We start from the raw sequence: 14,334 nt of genomic DNA, 5'->3' as shown, positions 1-14,334 counted from the left end.
ATCATCCGATTGGTTCTTTTCTTCTACTACTGAATCATCTGTTGTTTACAAATCAGTCTAAAGAAGTAAATGGAAAGGAGCGAATGCAGCTACATTTGGTTATCTTAGTTTTAATTCATTTTATTCCATTTAGTTCCTTTCTACATAAGTGCAGAGGAGAACTGCAGTTGTCCGCATGTAAACTTTTAGCATTTATTACCAATATGAGTACATAGCAATCCGTTACTGTTTCAACACCCAGGTGTGTTTCATGTCTTTATTCTCAAACAGTTATTATTTTTTTCTATCTTTTTTTTTTTATTAATGCATCATTTCCTACTGTCCTTATCTATTATTCTATATATTCTGTGTTTCCATCCAGATTATCGTGTATACAATGAGGGTCCGGATTGGGGGTGTTGTTTATTTCTATATTCTTTAAATTGTCTGTTACTTTTCTCTACATTTTATTTTATCTTACTCATTATTATTTCTTTATTCTTTATATATTCTAGCATCCCAATATATTTTACTTACTGATGTTTAGTTACATTACGACGTTTATCTCTGATTTATATACTGGTTAATACCAATTTAGATACAAATTAGTGTCATTCATGATAACCTAAACAGAATCCACATGATATATGCGACCATTCTTGGATGAAATCAATATGTATAGATTATAACATGTCCTTTTTTATATTAGCCCTGGTATCATCCCGAGACTCCCATATCGGCTTCGAGGCTTTAGCCGAGGGACGATATGGGTCGAGGGATGATACCAGGGCAAATATGGAAAAACATGTTATACTCGTTAAGCTATTTATCACATATTTAAGTGTTGCAGAAAAGAGGGGAAAACACTTCAATTATAACAATTTAATGAAACATAACAGGTAAATCTTAAAATTTTATCCGTATCCGTAACAAATATGTGATAAGATATAAATAATACATAGCTGAGAGGGTGATAGAGCAGATTGGGTCCCGAGAAAACATTGTCAACCGCGGCGAAGCCAAGGTTGACAATGTTTTTTCGAGGGATACCGATCTGCTCTATCACCCTCTCAGCTATGTGATATTTGATTTATTATAATGAACGTCCTATCATCATTTTCTTTAACAGATGAGTTTTATTATAAAGTATTTTCTATGTAGTCACGTACTTGACAGCGTAACGGGTATTTGAAAAATCATCAGAAGTGAAGTAAATAGACAATAGTAGTGCATTGACTTGACATATAAACGATACAAGGATAAGGCCCGAAACGGGAAAAAAGCTCTGCTATCAAGAAAAAAATTATTTTCAATTGTTGTTATTTTGTTATTGTTATTTATTTTATTTAAATTTTGGGTAAATACCCCTTTCAAAAGGCCTCATATCTGGCTGAGAAATATACATCACAATGAACATGATGAAATGTACATCACCAGTTGAAAGCCATCGATGGTGAGCGAATATCAACAATAAGCATAACACACAATGATTTATAGGTTTTAAAGTAAAAATATTAACAAGTGAAATACGTTTTTCCAACAATTGTAAAAGAAATAAGTTTGAGTCGTTCCACGCTTCGTTGTATAGTAAATTAGAACTTTAAGCATTGTCTTTAAAATAACTTGATGTAGATTCAATTCATTGTCGTTTAAACTGCCGATTTTTGATTGGTCTAGCTGAGATGGTGACATTCCAAAAAATTGTCACCCGCTCAGCCATGTGATAGAGTAAATTAACACCTTCGTATTAGGCAATCAAAATATGGCATTTTAACATGATGTATAATAATACTTTAATATTACACTTTTCTATATCAGTTTTCAATATTCATGGCCTAAATTCATTATTCATGTCAGTGTTTCCGCATATATTATGTTTCATTGCTCATGTGTTGTTTCCGTATATTTTAGGCACTCGTCTTGAGCCTACCCATTTGATCCGATAACACCCCATACAGCAATAAAATTATACTTTTATTGCCATTCATAACTCTTAACAGACCAATTAACAGACCGGGTTTTATACATCCGACCCATTAACAGACCAGGTTTTAAATAAAGATTGATTTATGTCACCAAAATACAGATTTTTGTGTAGATTTTTCACACAACGATATCAATTTGGTTGACAAACATAATGCTTGTCTTTGTTCGATGTTAAATATATCGCATGCAAGTAAATTCAACCAACGTGTCTTTTTGTGTACATTTTGTGTGTGTAAAATGTGTATAAATTTATTGATGAGTAACACGCCTTTTCATTTTATAGATCGTACATCGAAGCTAGAAAAATAATAATTACACCACTGGATTCAGTACATTGAATTGTTTTGTTAGACATGAATATTTTTTATGATAAACATATATTTAAAAAGTTATACAATGAAACATGCAGAATTTCCAATGATTTCCTCGATAACACCTGATTAACAGACTTTAGCCAACCCGATTAACAGACCCACCGCCGATATAGCCACATACTCAATATAGATTAACCGACCAATCTCTCGGTTAGCCGAGTGTCGGCCGTGATCTAAAGCCGATAAAAATAACACAACAGTGATTGTAAATAAGATCGATTACATCAAAGCAGGAACAAGTCACCTTAACAGTAATCATTACTTGAAAATAAATGAACCAACTACTAACGTTGTTGTAAAATCTATAAAAGATATTGTTGAAAATCTATATAGGAAAAAAGAAATATATTCACAAACTTATAATTTCTTGAAGAGTAATAACGAATCAAAACATGGGCACATGTACCTTCTTCCAAAAATACATAAAATCAATCTAGAAATAATTAATGAGGCATTTCGAGATGGTCAAATAGTTGGAAACATAAACATTCCTTACCGACCAATCATCAATAAGTGTAACTCTCCCACAAGAGGCATTGCAAGATTACTGGATCGAATTTTAAAATCATTAGTTAAGAGGCATAACTTTTACATTCAAGATACAAAAGACTTCATTAATAGAATTGAGTCACATGAGGTCAAGAAAGATTGCATTCTTATTGCCTATGATGTAACGTCCATGTACACAAATATGAACATTGATAACTTGGAAGAAACAATTATCAATGCATTATAATCAATTGACACACAAGAATATACTTTAAAACTTCCCAACAAAAAAGATTTAACGGCATTTGTTAAATTAATACTAAGAAACAATGAATTTGAATTCAATGGACAATTATACAAACAAATTATAGGAGCGCCTATGGGTGGCATATTTTCTCCGACATGCACAGATTTACATCTGTCTGTACTATTAATAAATATTTTAGATAAGTTCCAATGGAGAGAAAACATAAAATTACACTGTCAATACAGAGATGACGCTTTTATCGTCTTCACAGGCACATTAAAACAGGTTGAAGATTTCTTTAACATAGCCAACAAAATTGACCCTCTACTTAAATTCACATTTGAGGTGTCTAGTTCTAGTATGACCTATTTAGATACCGAAGTGTACAAAGATGAAAGATTCCATAATAATAACATCCTTGATGTTAAATCACATATTAAAAAAACTGAAACGTATCAATATTTACCAATCACTAGTGTACATCCGAAACACACATTCACAAGTATTACAGTGTGTGAATCTATACGTCATATTAGAAATAATAGTGACATCAATGAGTTAGATAGACATTTAACTAACTTACAAGATAAGTTAGTTTGAAAGAGGATACTGTAAAAATAAAACAGAGAATGTTATTAGAAACGTTAAAGATACCACAAGCAGAAAAACAACCTTATTGAAGGCCGATAGGACAAAGAATGTCCCACTCACCCTCATTTATACTAAATATAATCCAATGGTAAAAAACCTTAGTAAGGTTATAAGAAAACATTGGAGCACTCTACAAAAAGACAAACAATGTAGTCACCCAGGTGCCTATCATAGCGTATAAACGTAACAAAAATATCAAAGAATACCTTGCTAAATCAAGGAAATAGTTGGGAGACTTTTGAAAAGGGACCCATGCTTTAATAGTATAAGCAAAAAATCCCGAAACACTGTTAGTTATTATTTTAATTATAGGCAACTAGCTTTCATTAAATGAAATTTAATAAAAAAACGGTGTAAAGTCTTGAGATTTATTACGTATGTTGGTTGAAGGAACCGCATTTAATTATAATTCACTACAAAATTTTTCATCAAATTTCACTCCAAAATCTCACTCCAAAAATTTCACTCCAAAATCTCACTCCAAAAGTTCACTCCAACACTCCACTCCAATACTCCAATCCAACACTCCACTCCATACAATACATTATGCCTTAGTATAGATGAGTCGAAGTATTTAACTCAACTTGTTCAATCATGGCAAACATGCATTCAACAAGTATCTCATATAATTAGTATCTTATTCAGGGTTTAAATATCATGAATTCATACAGTTGGTGCAGGTCTTAATAAGTGGTCTTTAATTTTAGACTTTAAATATGTACATGTTAATTGTAGTTCATTATAAATGTTTTGGCAATTTTTCAAGTTTTATTGATCTTAATTTTGCAACCTGACCCTTTTTGTTTTTAAATGGATTGATAAACATAGGAACAATAGATCCATGTCAATGTCCTTCATACATGATTATTTTTTTAAACCTGACAAAAGTAACTTGTTTATTATATTTTTCCTATGATATTGAACATGCATGAAATACATTGCTTGAATTTTTATTATTTTGCCAAAAAAACATTGTTTAGACTTTAATTTACTAGAATAGAAGGTGGATGATTTGTTTTTTTTAAAATTGCATAAGAAAATTTTATCTGAATAAAGGTAAAGAATATTAGAATTTAAATCTAAGCATTTAGAAATTCAATTAAATAAGTCTTACACAATATGATATAATAAATTACTAATCTATATTTCTATTATTTATTTTAAACAACTTGTTTATGGTAGAAGTCAGTTAATTTTTGGCACTCTTTTGATGTTAAATTTTCTTAATTGTTACAGCTGTATTTTAAAGTTTTTGAATATTTTCTATATGCTTAATTTTCTAATCAATGTCTGTATTAATAACATATCAAAACTTCAGTAGTGTTATATAATGATCATTAAACTAAATATTGATAGGGAAACAATTGTGAATGTTCCTTCTGTCAACACATTTATAGTCATAGAATATTGACAGGATTATGATTGGTTTGAGAAAAAATGCCAATGTAAGGGTCCAAATTTTGTCATTCCAACATTAGCTCTTATTAATTGTTATTAAACACTTAACAGGCTATTATTTGAACTTGGAATTTTTTTTAATTATGGAATTTGCATAATTTCTTGTGCTGGAATTTTTTTTATATATTTCAAGTTTATTTGGTTAAAAAATGTATTATTATAGGATTACACACATTTTTTCTAGAGGTTATTGATGTGTAAACCGGGGCGATTAACTCACAAACTGAATAAAAGTCCGAAGACTTTTATTCAGTTTGTGAGTTAATCGCCCCGGTTTACACATCAATAACCTCTAGAAAAAATGTGTTTAATCCTTAAAATTCTTCAGCCAAACATTTTTTTTGTTGATGGCTGCTATATATATTTACCATCAAAAGCACAATGGCAAGTCGTAACTAAGGAGTACGCCGCCATCTTGACTTTCTAAAAACCATAAATGTCCGATAAATACAACGGAATCTAATTTGAAATAGCACCTACCTCAAAAACTTCATTTGAATTAAATTTTATCCGAATTTGAAGCGTACACGTAACCAAATAATCTTTCCCTTGAACATTTCCATTCATATGACGTCGTGTTTTGCCATGACGTAAATTCGTCAAATCCTTCATGAAATTTCGCGGAATTTTATTAAATTCAATTTTGTACATTTTCGAAGCTTTAGTGCAATAAATTTCTTTCTTTTTTTTGTTATATATGCAATAGAATAGTCACAACTGTTATGCAATTGTTTTTTAATCTCAATTTGCTGAAAATCCCGGGATCACTGCAAGCTTGGGTATCGCGCATGAATAGATTACAAAAGTAGTTTCGGAAACATGGTTTATCGAAGTGTAAACTTAGAGAAAAATTCTAATTGATCAATCCAATTCAAGTATTTATAGATATGCAAATCATATAAGAATTATTATGTTTTAAGCAGATCATAACACTTGCCATACAATGTATTTTGTATAGATAGTGTTGTGCGCGGCACAGTACATTCTATTGAAAATGTACTATCTTCTTTGTAATAGAAAGTGTTGTGCGCAGCAGAGAACATTTAAGTACAGAATAAACATTGAATTTATTAAAAATTTTCATCACAAGAAATTATGCAAATTCCATAATTAAAAATAATTCCAAGTTCAAATAATAGCCTGTTACTTGTATTCTGTTGAGGATTTAATTTTGTGTTTCCTCTTGGAATCTTATCCACGAAACTAGTTCTTCTATGAATATTAATGAAGCCATTGTATTTGAAACTATAGTAGAATGTTGGGATAGTTTGGTTTTGATTAAAGAGAAACCGTTTTTTTAATAGGACCTTTCCACTCAGAAAGCTCCAATAGTTTTTTTTTTAGTTGGTTTTTTTTTTTACAATATTTGGAATGTAAAAGGGGGATTAAGTAATGGACAATAATCCAATGAATATTCTGAATTGAAAGACAATTTTGGTTACCAGGTTGTTTATGAAACAGAACAATAATAAAGTGAATCAAGCTTTTTCTTTTCCATACAAATAATATCACAAACTCGAGAGGAGAACATACCACTGGGACAATCAAAAACCATAAGTAAAAACAACAACAGACAATATCAAAGGCAATAAGATAAGAACCAAAAACATAAGTTCACAAAACACTACACAGTTAATCACCAATGCTAACCTGACTTAGGTTCTCCAAAGAGTAAACAGTCTTCACTTCACTAGTAGCAACTGAAATGTAATAGCAAGTTATAAGTTTGAAAAAACATGCACATGTATGTCTCATTTTGTATTATCACAATTAAGAAAAAGAGGACATGCTTGTTTATTGAACAATATCTTATTACATGGGAGATGTAAATTGAAATGAATTTCAATTTTGTCACATGTATTACATGAACCTTAACTTTAAACTAACTTTTCAACTATTATAATATTTGCTTTTCTGTTTTTAGCTTTGGACTCCCCATCTTCTACATCCTCAACGGCAAGCAGTGAACAGGGAAGTGATTCAGATATCCCACCATTGAAGGATGTTACAAAAGAAAAGGTTAATAGTATTCCAACTCATATACCAGAAGAAACCAAAGTAGTCGATGCAGACCTACCTCAACAAAGTGGGCCAGAACAGGGTTCCTATGAATGTCCACAGTGTGAGAAGAGCTTTGCTTACATGGGTAACCTCAAACGCCATATCAAAATGCACCATGGAGAGTACAGGCCATTCAAGTGTAACCTGTGTACTAAACGATTTTGGGGAAATGACAGTCTAGAGCAACATTTCAAACGTGTCCATACTCAGGAAAGGCCATATGCATGTGCACATTGTGAAAAGAAGTATTCTGTATGCTATGACTTACAGAAACATGTACGTGCAGTCCATGGAAAGGATATTGATTGGGAAGGAGATATACCATCAAGACCAGACACAGAAGTCCAAGGTACACACAAAGTCACTGGGATCAAAACAGTTCATCTAGAGCAGCTCAATTACAAATGCAAGTTTTGTAGTAGAGGCTTTGCTACAGTAAATGGACTTGGAGTGCACCTTAAAATGCATTTTAGGTGTAAAATCTGCCTTAAAGGCTTTAACACTGAAGATTCATTGAAAATCCACATGAAAAAAGCTCATGATATGGGTTTGAACCAAGAATATGTATTGTAGATGATAAAAATAACCAAATTCTGTACCTTTCTTCTCTTGCCGAAAAATATTCATATTTTTTGTTTTAAAAAAGGTTTATTACTTTTTAGTGCTGCCATAGTGCTCCCAGTTTCCAAAAAGAAATCTGAGAAATCAAAATGTGATACAAATTCAATAAAACCAATCAAATTATCTTATTTTTATAGAAATTTATCCATGGAAGCCATAAATTTATGTATAAAAGAGTTAATTTGAAAATTTCATCAGTATTATTTTAAATCCAAAGTCCCAATTTTTATAATATCACCCATTTGTAAATATGTAATTGTCATTTTTTTTTTGAATGTCAGGTCTTTGCTTAAATTTCATTCATTTTGTATTAAATTATTAGCAATCAGCATTCTTCAATAGTATTTCAATTGTTTGTGTTGAAACAGAAGCATATTGAAGCTTATATTAATATAGTTTAATTTAGTATTGGCATAATATATATGACAAGCTTATTGGGCTTCCATTTTATTTTTTATACACAAGCCAAACTTAAATAAATGCTTGAACTTTTATCATTTTAAACCAATTGTTAGTGTGTTTACTGTCAATATAAGGCACCGGTATTGCATTGTTGTTGATGTCTTCTGTTTGTTTATATTATATTTTTTAAATAGAAATCCATGTTTTATATATTGTATAAGAAGATGGACATGTAACAGTTTGGTTATTTTAATTTATGGACTTTACTGTTTGTTTATTTTGCATTGTTAATGAATTGTTCATGTATATCTTCTTTCAACAGAAGTTCTATTATTCTTATGTTGTCAAGTTTTGTTAACATTCCAAATATGTAAATAATTTGTTCATGTATTAATTTATCTTTCTTCATATATTTTTATCTGTTTTCACAATTCAGAAGGTCTCTCAGATATGGAGATTTGATATACCTTATCCAAATCGTATTTAATCGCAGAACCTCAATGGTGTTCCCATAATATTTTAGATAAGAAAGGAACAATTATTCATGTGTAAAGATAAGTGACTGTTTGATGTATAATTGAAAATATTCATGAGGTGTTACACTGTATTCTATGACATAAAGGAAAATACAGTTGGTTCTATTCAAACAACAAACACGTCCTTTGTTTGCTTAGATGAGTAACTATACAATGATATTAATAAAATATTATTTGCAACCTATTTTCCATATTGGGTTTAATTTTCAGATACAAATGTATTGTACTAGAAATATTTTATTAAGGAAATATTTGATACAGAACTCACACTAATGCATTTTCCCTAAAAGTAAGCTTAAGTAAAACTCTTTAAGTTACTGTAGGAACAGTTTGAATCTAAGGTTAAAATGGTATAATTGCAGTCTTTTAAGTGAAAAAAAACGTCAAATAACAACATAAAAGTCATTTGAGTTTAGTCTTGCACAAATTGAATTTTACTCTTTAACTGAAAAATTGCTGATTGAAAACAGTTTGAAAAAATATGCAGAAAATTGTCTGTTTCATTGTTTGTATTTCAATAATATGCATCTTTTTCTGACAATTATACCCTGTTCACAATGCAACAAATATGATGTAAGTTCGGTAAGACATTGAATACAGTTTGTGTTCACTCATATGCCAGATTTAATCTTCATAAGATGTGTACTCATCAGATTGATTATCACTACTTTCAAGAGATTAACTGTCACAAAAATTCACTTAAATCGGACATGAATCTTGAATTAAGGTCACTGTGACCTGTAAATTTGGATGAACTAAACTCAGATGAGAAATTGATAAATATTGTTCATCAGCTTAGTATATTTGTGAACAGGGTTTAAGATTGATTGTTTGCAAAATTGACATATATGTTACATGTAGGAGATAAATTTGGGGGCATCAGTGTATACATGTTACAATTTTATAGCTTTAATCTTATTATGTTTATGAAGTTTTTTGTTTGTAAACGTTATTGTTTCTGTTCATTGATTTGTAAATATCCAGGCAGTAATTGTTTTACAATTAAAATGGTTTTATTTTTTCTGCTTTTTGGTTGGTTTGTTGTCTCTTTGACACATTACCAGTTTCCATCCTCAATTTTATTATTGAAAGGTATTGAATAAGTTATGTAAAAATTAGACAATGTCATTGCTGCAATGACTTTTAAAATTTTATTATCCATTAGTTAGCTGTTATGCATGAATGAGTTTAACCTTTGAGTGAGAGAAAAAACTGCCAACTATGTTTTGTTATTGTGAAGTAATATGATATTGTAGCCTGTAAGATGTGTTTTCATGGATAACAAAGAAGAGATATTGTTGAAGGAAAGAAAAGAGGGGGCATTTTTTATCTCTTTATTATTTTTACACATACTGGCATATGGTTTGATTTGACTTGCACTGTGGGCAAGAAGTTGTTTTAAATATAACAGGTATTTTTAACTAACAATCCATATAATTTATTGAAGGAAAATTGTAGGGGGCATTTAAACATACAGTTACTCCTAATTTATATTGAGTTTATATGTACAAGCATTACTATTACTTTTATGTATTCAGATATTTATTACAAATATATAACAAATGAGTTAAAATAGAACCAGATACATGAAATAATGATTTTATTTTAAATTTGGGAACCTAATGCTGAAGTAATCTCATATAAATAAAACTTATCTAGCCCAAACACTGTAACATCAAAGAAACATATTTTGGATACAGACTCTTATTTTAGATGGTTTAGGTTAAAACGAAATAAAAATGCTGGCATGTAAGTAGTGGGAAACATATCCCTCATTGTAGATATGCTTGTTATATTGCTTGCTTCATAAATAATACTTTTAATTGCAGGAAAATAAATTCAATTTCAAAATATTGGCTGCCTCATTAAATTACCTGAGGACTCATTTAGAAGTCTCTATATGGGTCTGTTGGAATGAATAAATGTATTAAAACAATAGTTCTGTATAGGAACAGAGGATATGTGCATTTGCAAAGGACAGTTTTGAGTTAATTCAATGATTTTTTCTACGTTTTTAAGTAATAAATTTGTTACATATGTACCTTTTAACCTTTAATTGATTATCATTTGAATTTTTAATATAGATTGTAATGAAATTTTAGTTCTTATTCAGTTGTCTAGGATGCGTCTCTTTTCATACAAACCAGACAACAACAAAAATATCAGTGTACTTTGGCCATCACTAGAAAAAATATTTCCTTATGGATGAACATATTACCCAACATATAAACTAGATAAAAAAAGAAATTTATGTGCTGCACATGTACAATCATGATGGCACTATTTATATGACTTGTTTTAATATCATTTAATATCTTATGACAGAAATTTTTGTAATTTGTTAATTGTATTATTTTCAAGAATTTAAAATATTTTTCAGTTGATTGTAAATAGTAGATTTTCATTAGAAAAATATAAGTAGATGTAAAAAAAATGTATTTACAAGAATTTTCATTGAGTTAACTGCTGGGCATTAGAGTGTGATTTGTTATGATTTGTTATTCAGAAAGTATGTTAATCCAATTTAAATTAAATTTACTAGAGAAATATGTGTTTTTTTTTATTAATATACTGATAGATTTATTATGATGTGTAAATAACAAAGTTATATAGTTGATGTTAAATTTCTTTTAGAAAAAAAATATATGACCCAATAAAAGCAACGAAGTCACAGTGTATAACAGATGTAATTCAATTACAATGATGTATTTTAAATACAATTTATTTTTATCATTTTTATATCAATATTGTGTATTTGAGGTTCTCCTAACTTCCACCAATTTTAAGATTGAATCAAAGCATGGAAAAGGGTCCTGGGGTTGAAGTCATAAAACTGCTCAGTGCTCGGAGCACAAAAACCATGCTCGAAACATGAAATCCAGCATTTTGATTGGTCAATTTTGAAGTATGAGTACAAAAAACTGAATCCAAAGTTTTATGACTTCAAAGCCTGGTATTCAACCACAAAGCAATTAACCTCTGTATGCAGTTTTCCTCACAAGTAGCTTTTTCAAATAATCTGAATAATTTAAGATGACAAAATGGCCAAGTAGGTTTCAGTTGTTAGAATTTAACTTTTTTTTTAAATCAGTGCTCACTGCTATAAATTTTTTTTTATTGTTAAACATTCAATTAAAAAGGTTTATTAATTCTTTAGACATAGAACATTTTGCATGCATCATTTTCATAAAAGCACTAAGTATGGAGGACAATTCGAAAAAAGGCTGGTTTTACTACCTTAACAATAGTTTTTATGTATAACAATATAACTCTATGTTAGTGCTTTAATTTAATTTAATATCAAAATAACTTGAACATTTTTGCAGTTGTGTAATGACAAAATATTGGCATTAACAGCTGTCTGTACATAGAGACAATGTTTTCATTTGACAATTTTGTTTTAGATGATCAAATCTTTATCTTAAAACATGTTTGCAACTTACCCCTTTATGACATGATATTTTTATTCTACTGAGCCCAACATAATTATTTATCAATTATGATTTTAGACTTCAATAAATATTTGATGGTACATTTGATTTTAAAAGATTTTGTTGAAGATGATATTTGTAAGATATAATTCACTAGGAATATAAGATATAACTGAGATTTAACAAAAATTATAATAAATTTTAAGTCTGAAATTTGTTTTTTTATTGAAAAGATTTCATGAAATAATTTGTAATATAAAATATAATGAAAAAATACTTGTTTGATTTTGTGCATTGAGTTGACAAAATAACTTGTTAACAAAGCAAACAAAACTATCTTCTTTTAGTGGGTCTTTATTTCATTTTAACCATATTGTAAATGATAATGTAATTTCAAATTAAATTCAATCTAGGTCATAAAATTAAATTCAGTAAAATGTGAAATACCTGCTCATGTTAAATTTGGGTAAAAATATCAATGATTACAAAATTGGGGAAGCTTGACTTGATTTGTTGATAGATTCATATCCTTTTTCTTTAGCTTTTTTTTTTGGTATTTATATTAAATGATTAAAGCAGTATAATAATACAATGTAACATTCACAAGGAAATTGGTTGTGAATGTTATTTAAAGGTTGTGCTAAAAGAGAGCATATTTGATTTTTTTTTGTCCAAGGTTTTGATTCATTATCTGTTAAAGAAATACAATATATAGTTAAAAATGCGATTTGAAAAGTGTTGTAAATAATATTTAGTATGCAGTTGTGAAAATAGAAAGCTATAAATCATTAGTATCTTTAAAATACAAGGAGAATACATCAGACAGTCTCTTTTTTAATCCTATTTTAAATAAATATTGTAATTTTGAAATTCTTTTGAAATAAGAAATAAAATGCAAAAGACAATGTTATTCATATAAGGCCACTGTTGTGATATAATTTGTATTACTTAGCACATTCCATTGACATAATTGTCTAAAGACTTTAATTGTAAATAAATAATTAACACTTTGCTTTTATGGTGTCATAAACCATGATTGAAATGAACACAGTTTTATAAGAACAATCAACATGTTTATCCCACCAACAAGGAGTTTTTTGTACTTAATAATTCAATCATCAAACCATTTTATTTTAAACTCTGATATTTTTTTATATGCATGGGTAAACCTATTATTAACATTTAGAAAGCTAAGTGTCACATAAAACACACTAAAATGTATTTCTTATTTATTATTATCTTTTTGGCCAACATGATATGCATTCAACCTGAATATCAGAAATCAGAAATTCAAAAATTGAAGGCTACAAATCAAGCCACAGTAATTGTTTATAGATCCCACCTAATGATATTTATATATTTGTGCATGTATAGGGTTGACAATTAGCAAATGTTAAAGCAGGCTTCCATTTGATAGATACTCTAATACATTACACATTTTTCCAAATATTTTCTATGCAATTTATGAGTTGTAGATTTTATCCATTATATATTTATAAAGAAATGCACATTATATAGTTTGATATCAACATCATTTTATAACATTAATAAAACTTTTTAAAATAATTTTGTTTTGTTATGTACTCTGGCCTATCAGAAAACACATATTTTCCATATATGGTAACATTTATCAGACACCTTTTTGGTCAAGTTGAATTCTGAAAAGAGAATGTAAGTTTTTCACATGCTTGGTCTCAGTCTCAAGATTGAAGTATATGACTAAATTTACCAGATATAACAAGGACAATTTGCTTTTAATATAAGAAAGCCAATAACTACCATTTGAGATAAACTCATCATAGAACCTTGAGTACCCTAAATTACGAATATTTGGATAAATGTAGCCAAGGTAATCTATTCCTTAGTATTTCGAAAAAAAGTTTTGTAAATAGTAAATTATATTTATGACCATATCGATGATAATTTAAGTCAACACAGAAGTGCTGACTACTGGACTGGTGATACAATTGTGGAGGAAACTTATATACTAGTAATATATATCAGAAAATGACACAGATAACATATATCACAATGAATTAGTTTCGAACAGATACAAAATATGTGATAAAAATGCTTAAAAACGATGTGTCAAATCCTCA

General features: G+C 29.1%; 1 protein-coding gene and 1 long non-coding RNA gene across 12 annotated transcripts in view; one reads left to right on the top strand and one right to left on the bottom strand.

Annotated features, from left to right (window-relative positions):
- LOC139517241 (zinc finger protein 32-like) overlaps nt 1-13,801 on the top strand; it is a 66,883-nt gene extending 53,082 nt beyond the window's left edge. For all 5 annotated transcript variants that reach the window (XM_071308071.1, XM_071308073.1, XM_071308074.1 and 2 more), the window contains exon 3: nt 7,109-13,801. In XM_071308071.1, coding sequence (XP_071164172.1) covers nt 7,109-7,818 — 710 coding nt within the window. In that variant the 3' untranslated portion in view covers nt 7,819-13,801. The remainder of the gene's footprint in view (nt 1-7,108) is intronic.
- Nucleotides 1-14,334, bottom strand: part of LOC139517242 (uncharacterized) — a 94,375-nt gene that overhangs the window by 60,140 nt on the left and 19,901 nt on the right. The window lies entirely within an intron of this gene.

This window comes from Mytilus edulis, chromosome 3, assembly GCF_963676685.1.
Source record: "Mytilus edulis chromosome 3, xbMytEdul2.2, whole genome shotgun sequence".
NCBI classification, from domain to species: Eukaryota; Metazoa; Mollusca; class Bivalvia; order Mytilida; family Mytilidae; genus Mytilus; species Mytilus edulis.
Note: the sequence above shows the minus strand (reverse complement) of the source record. Positions and strands in the feature narration are given on the sequence as shown.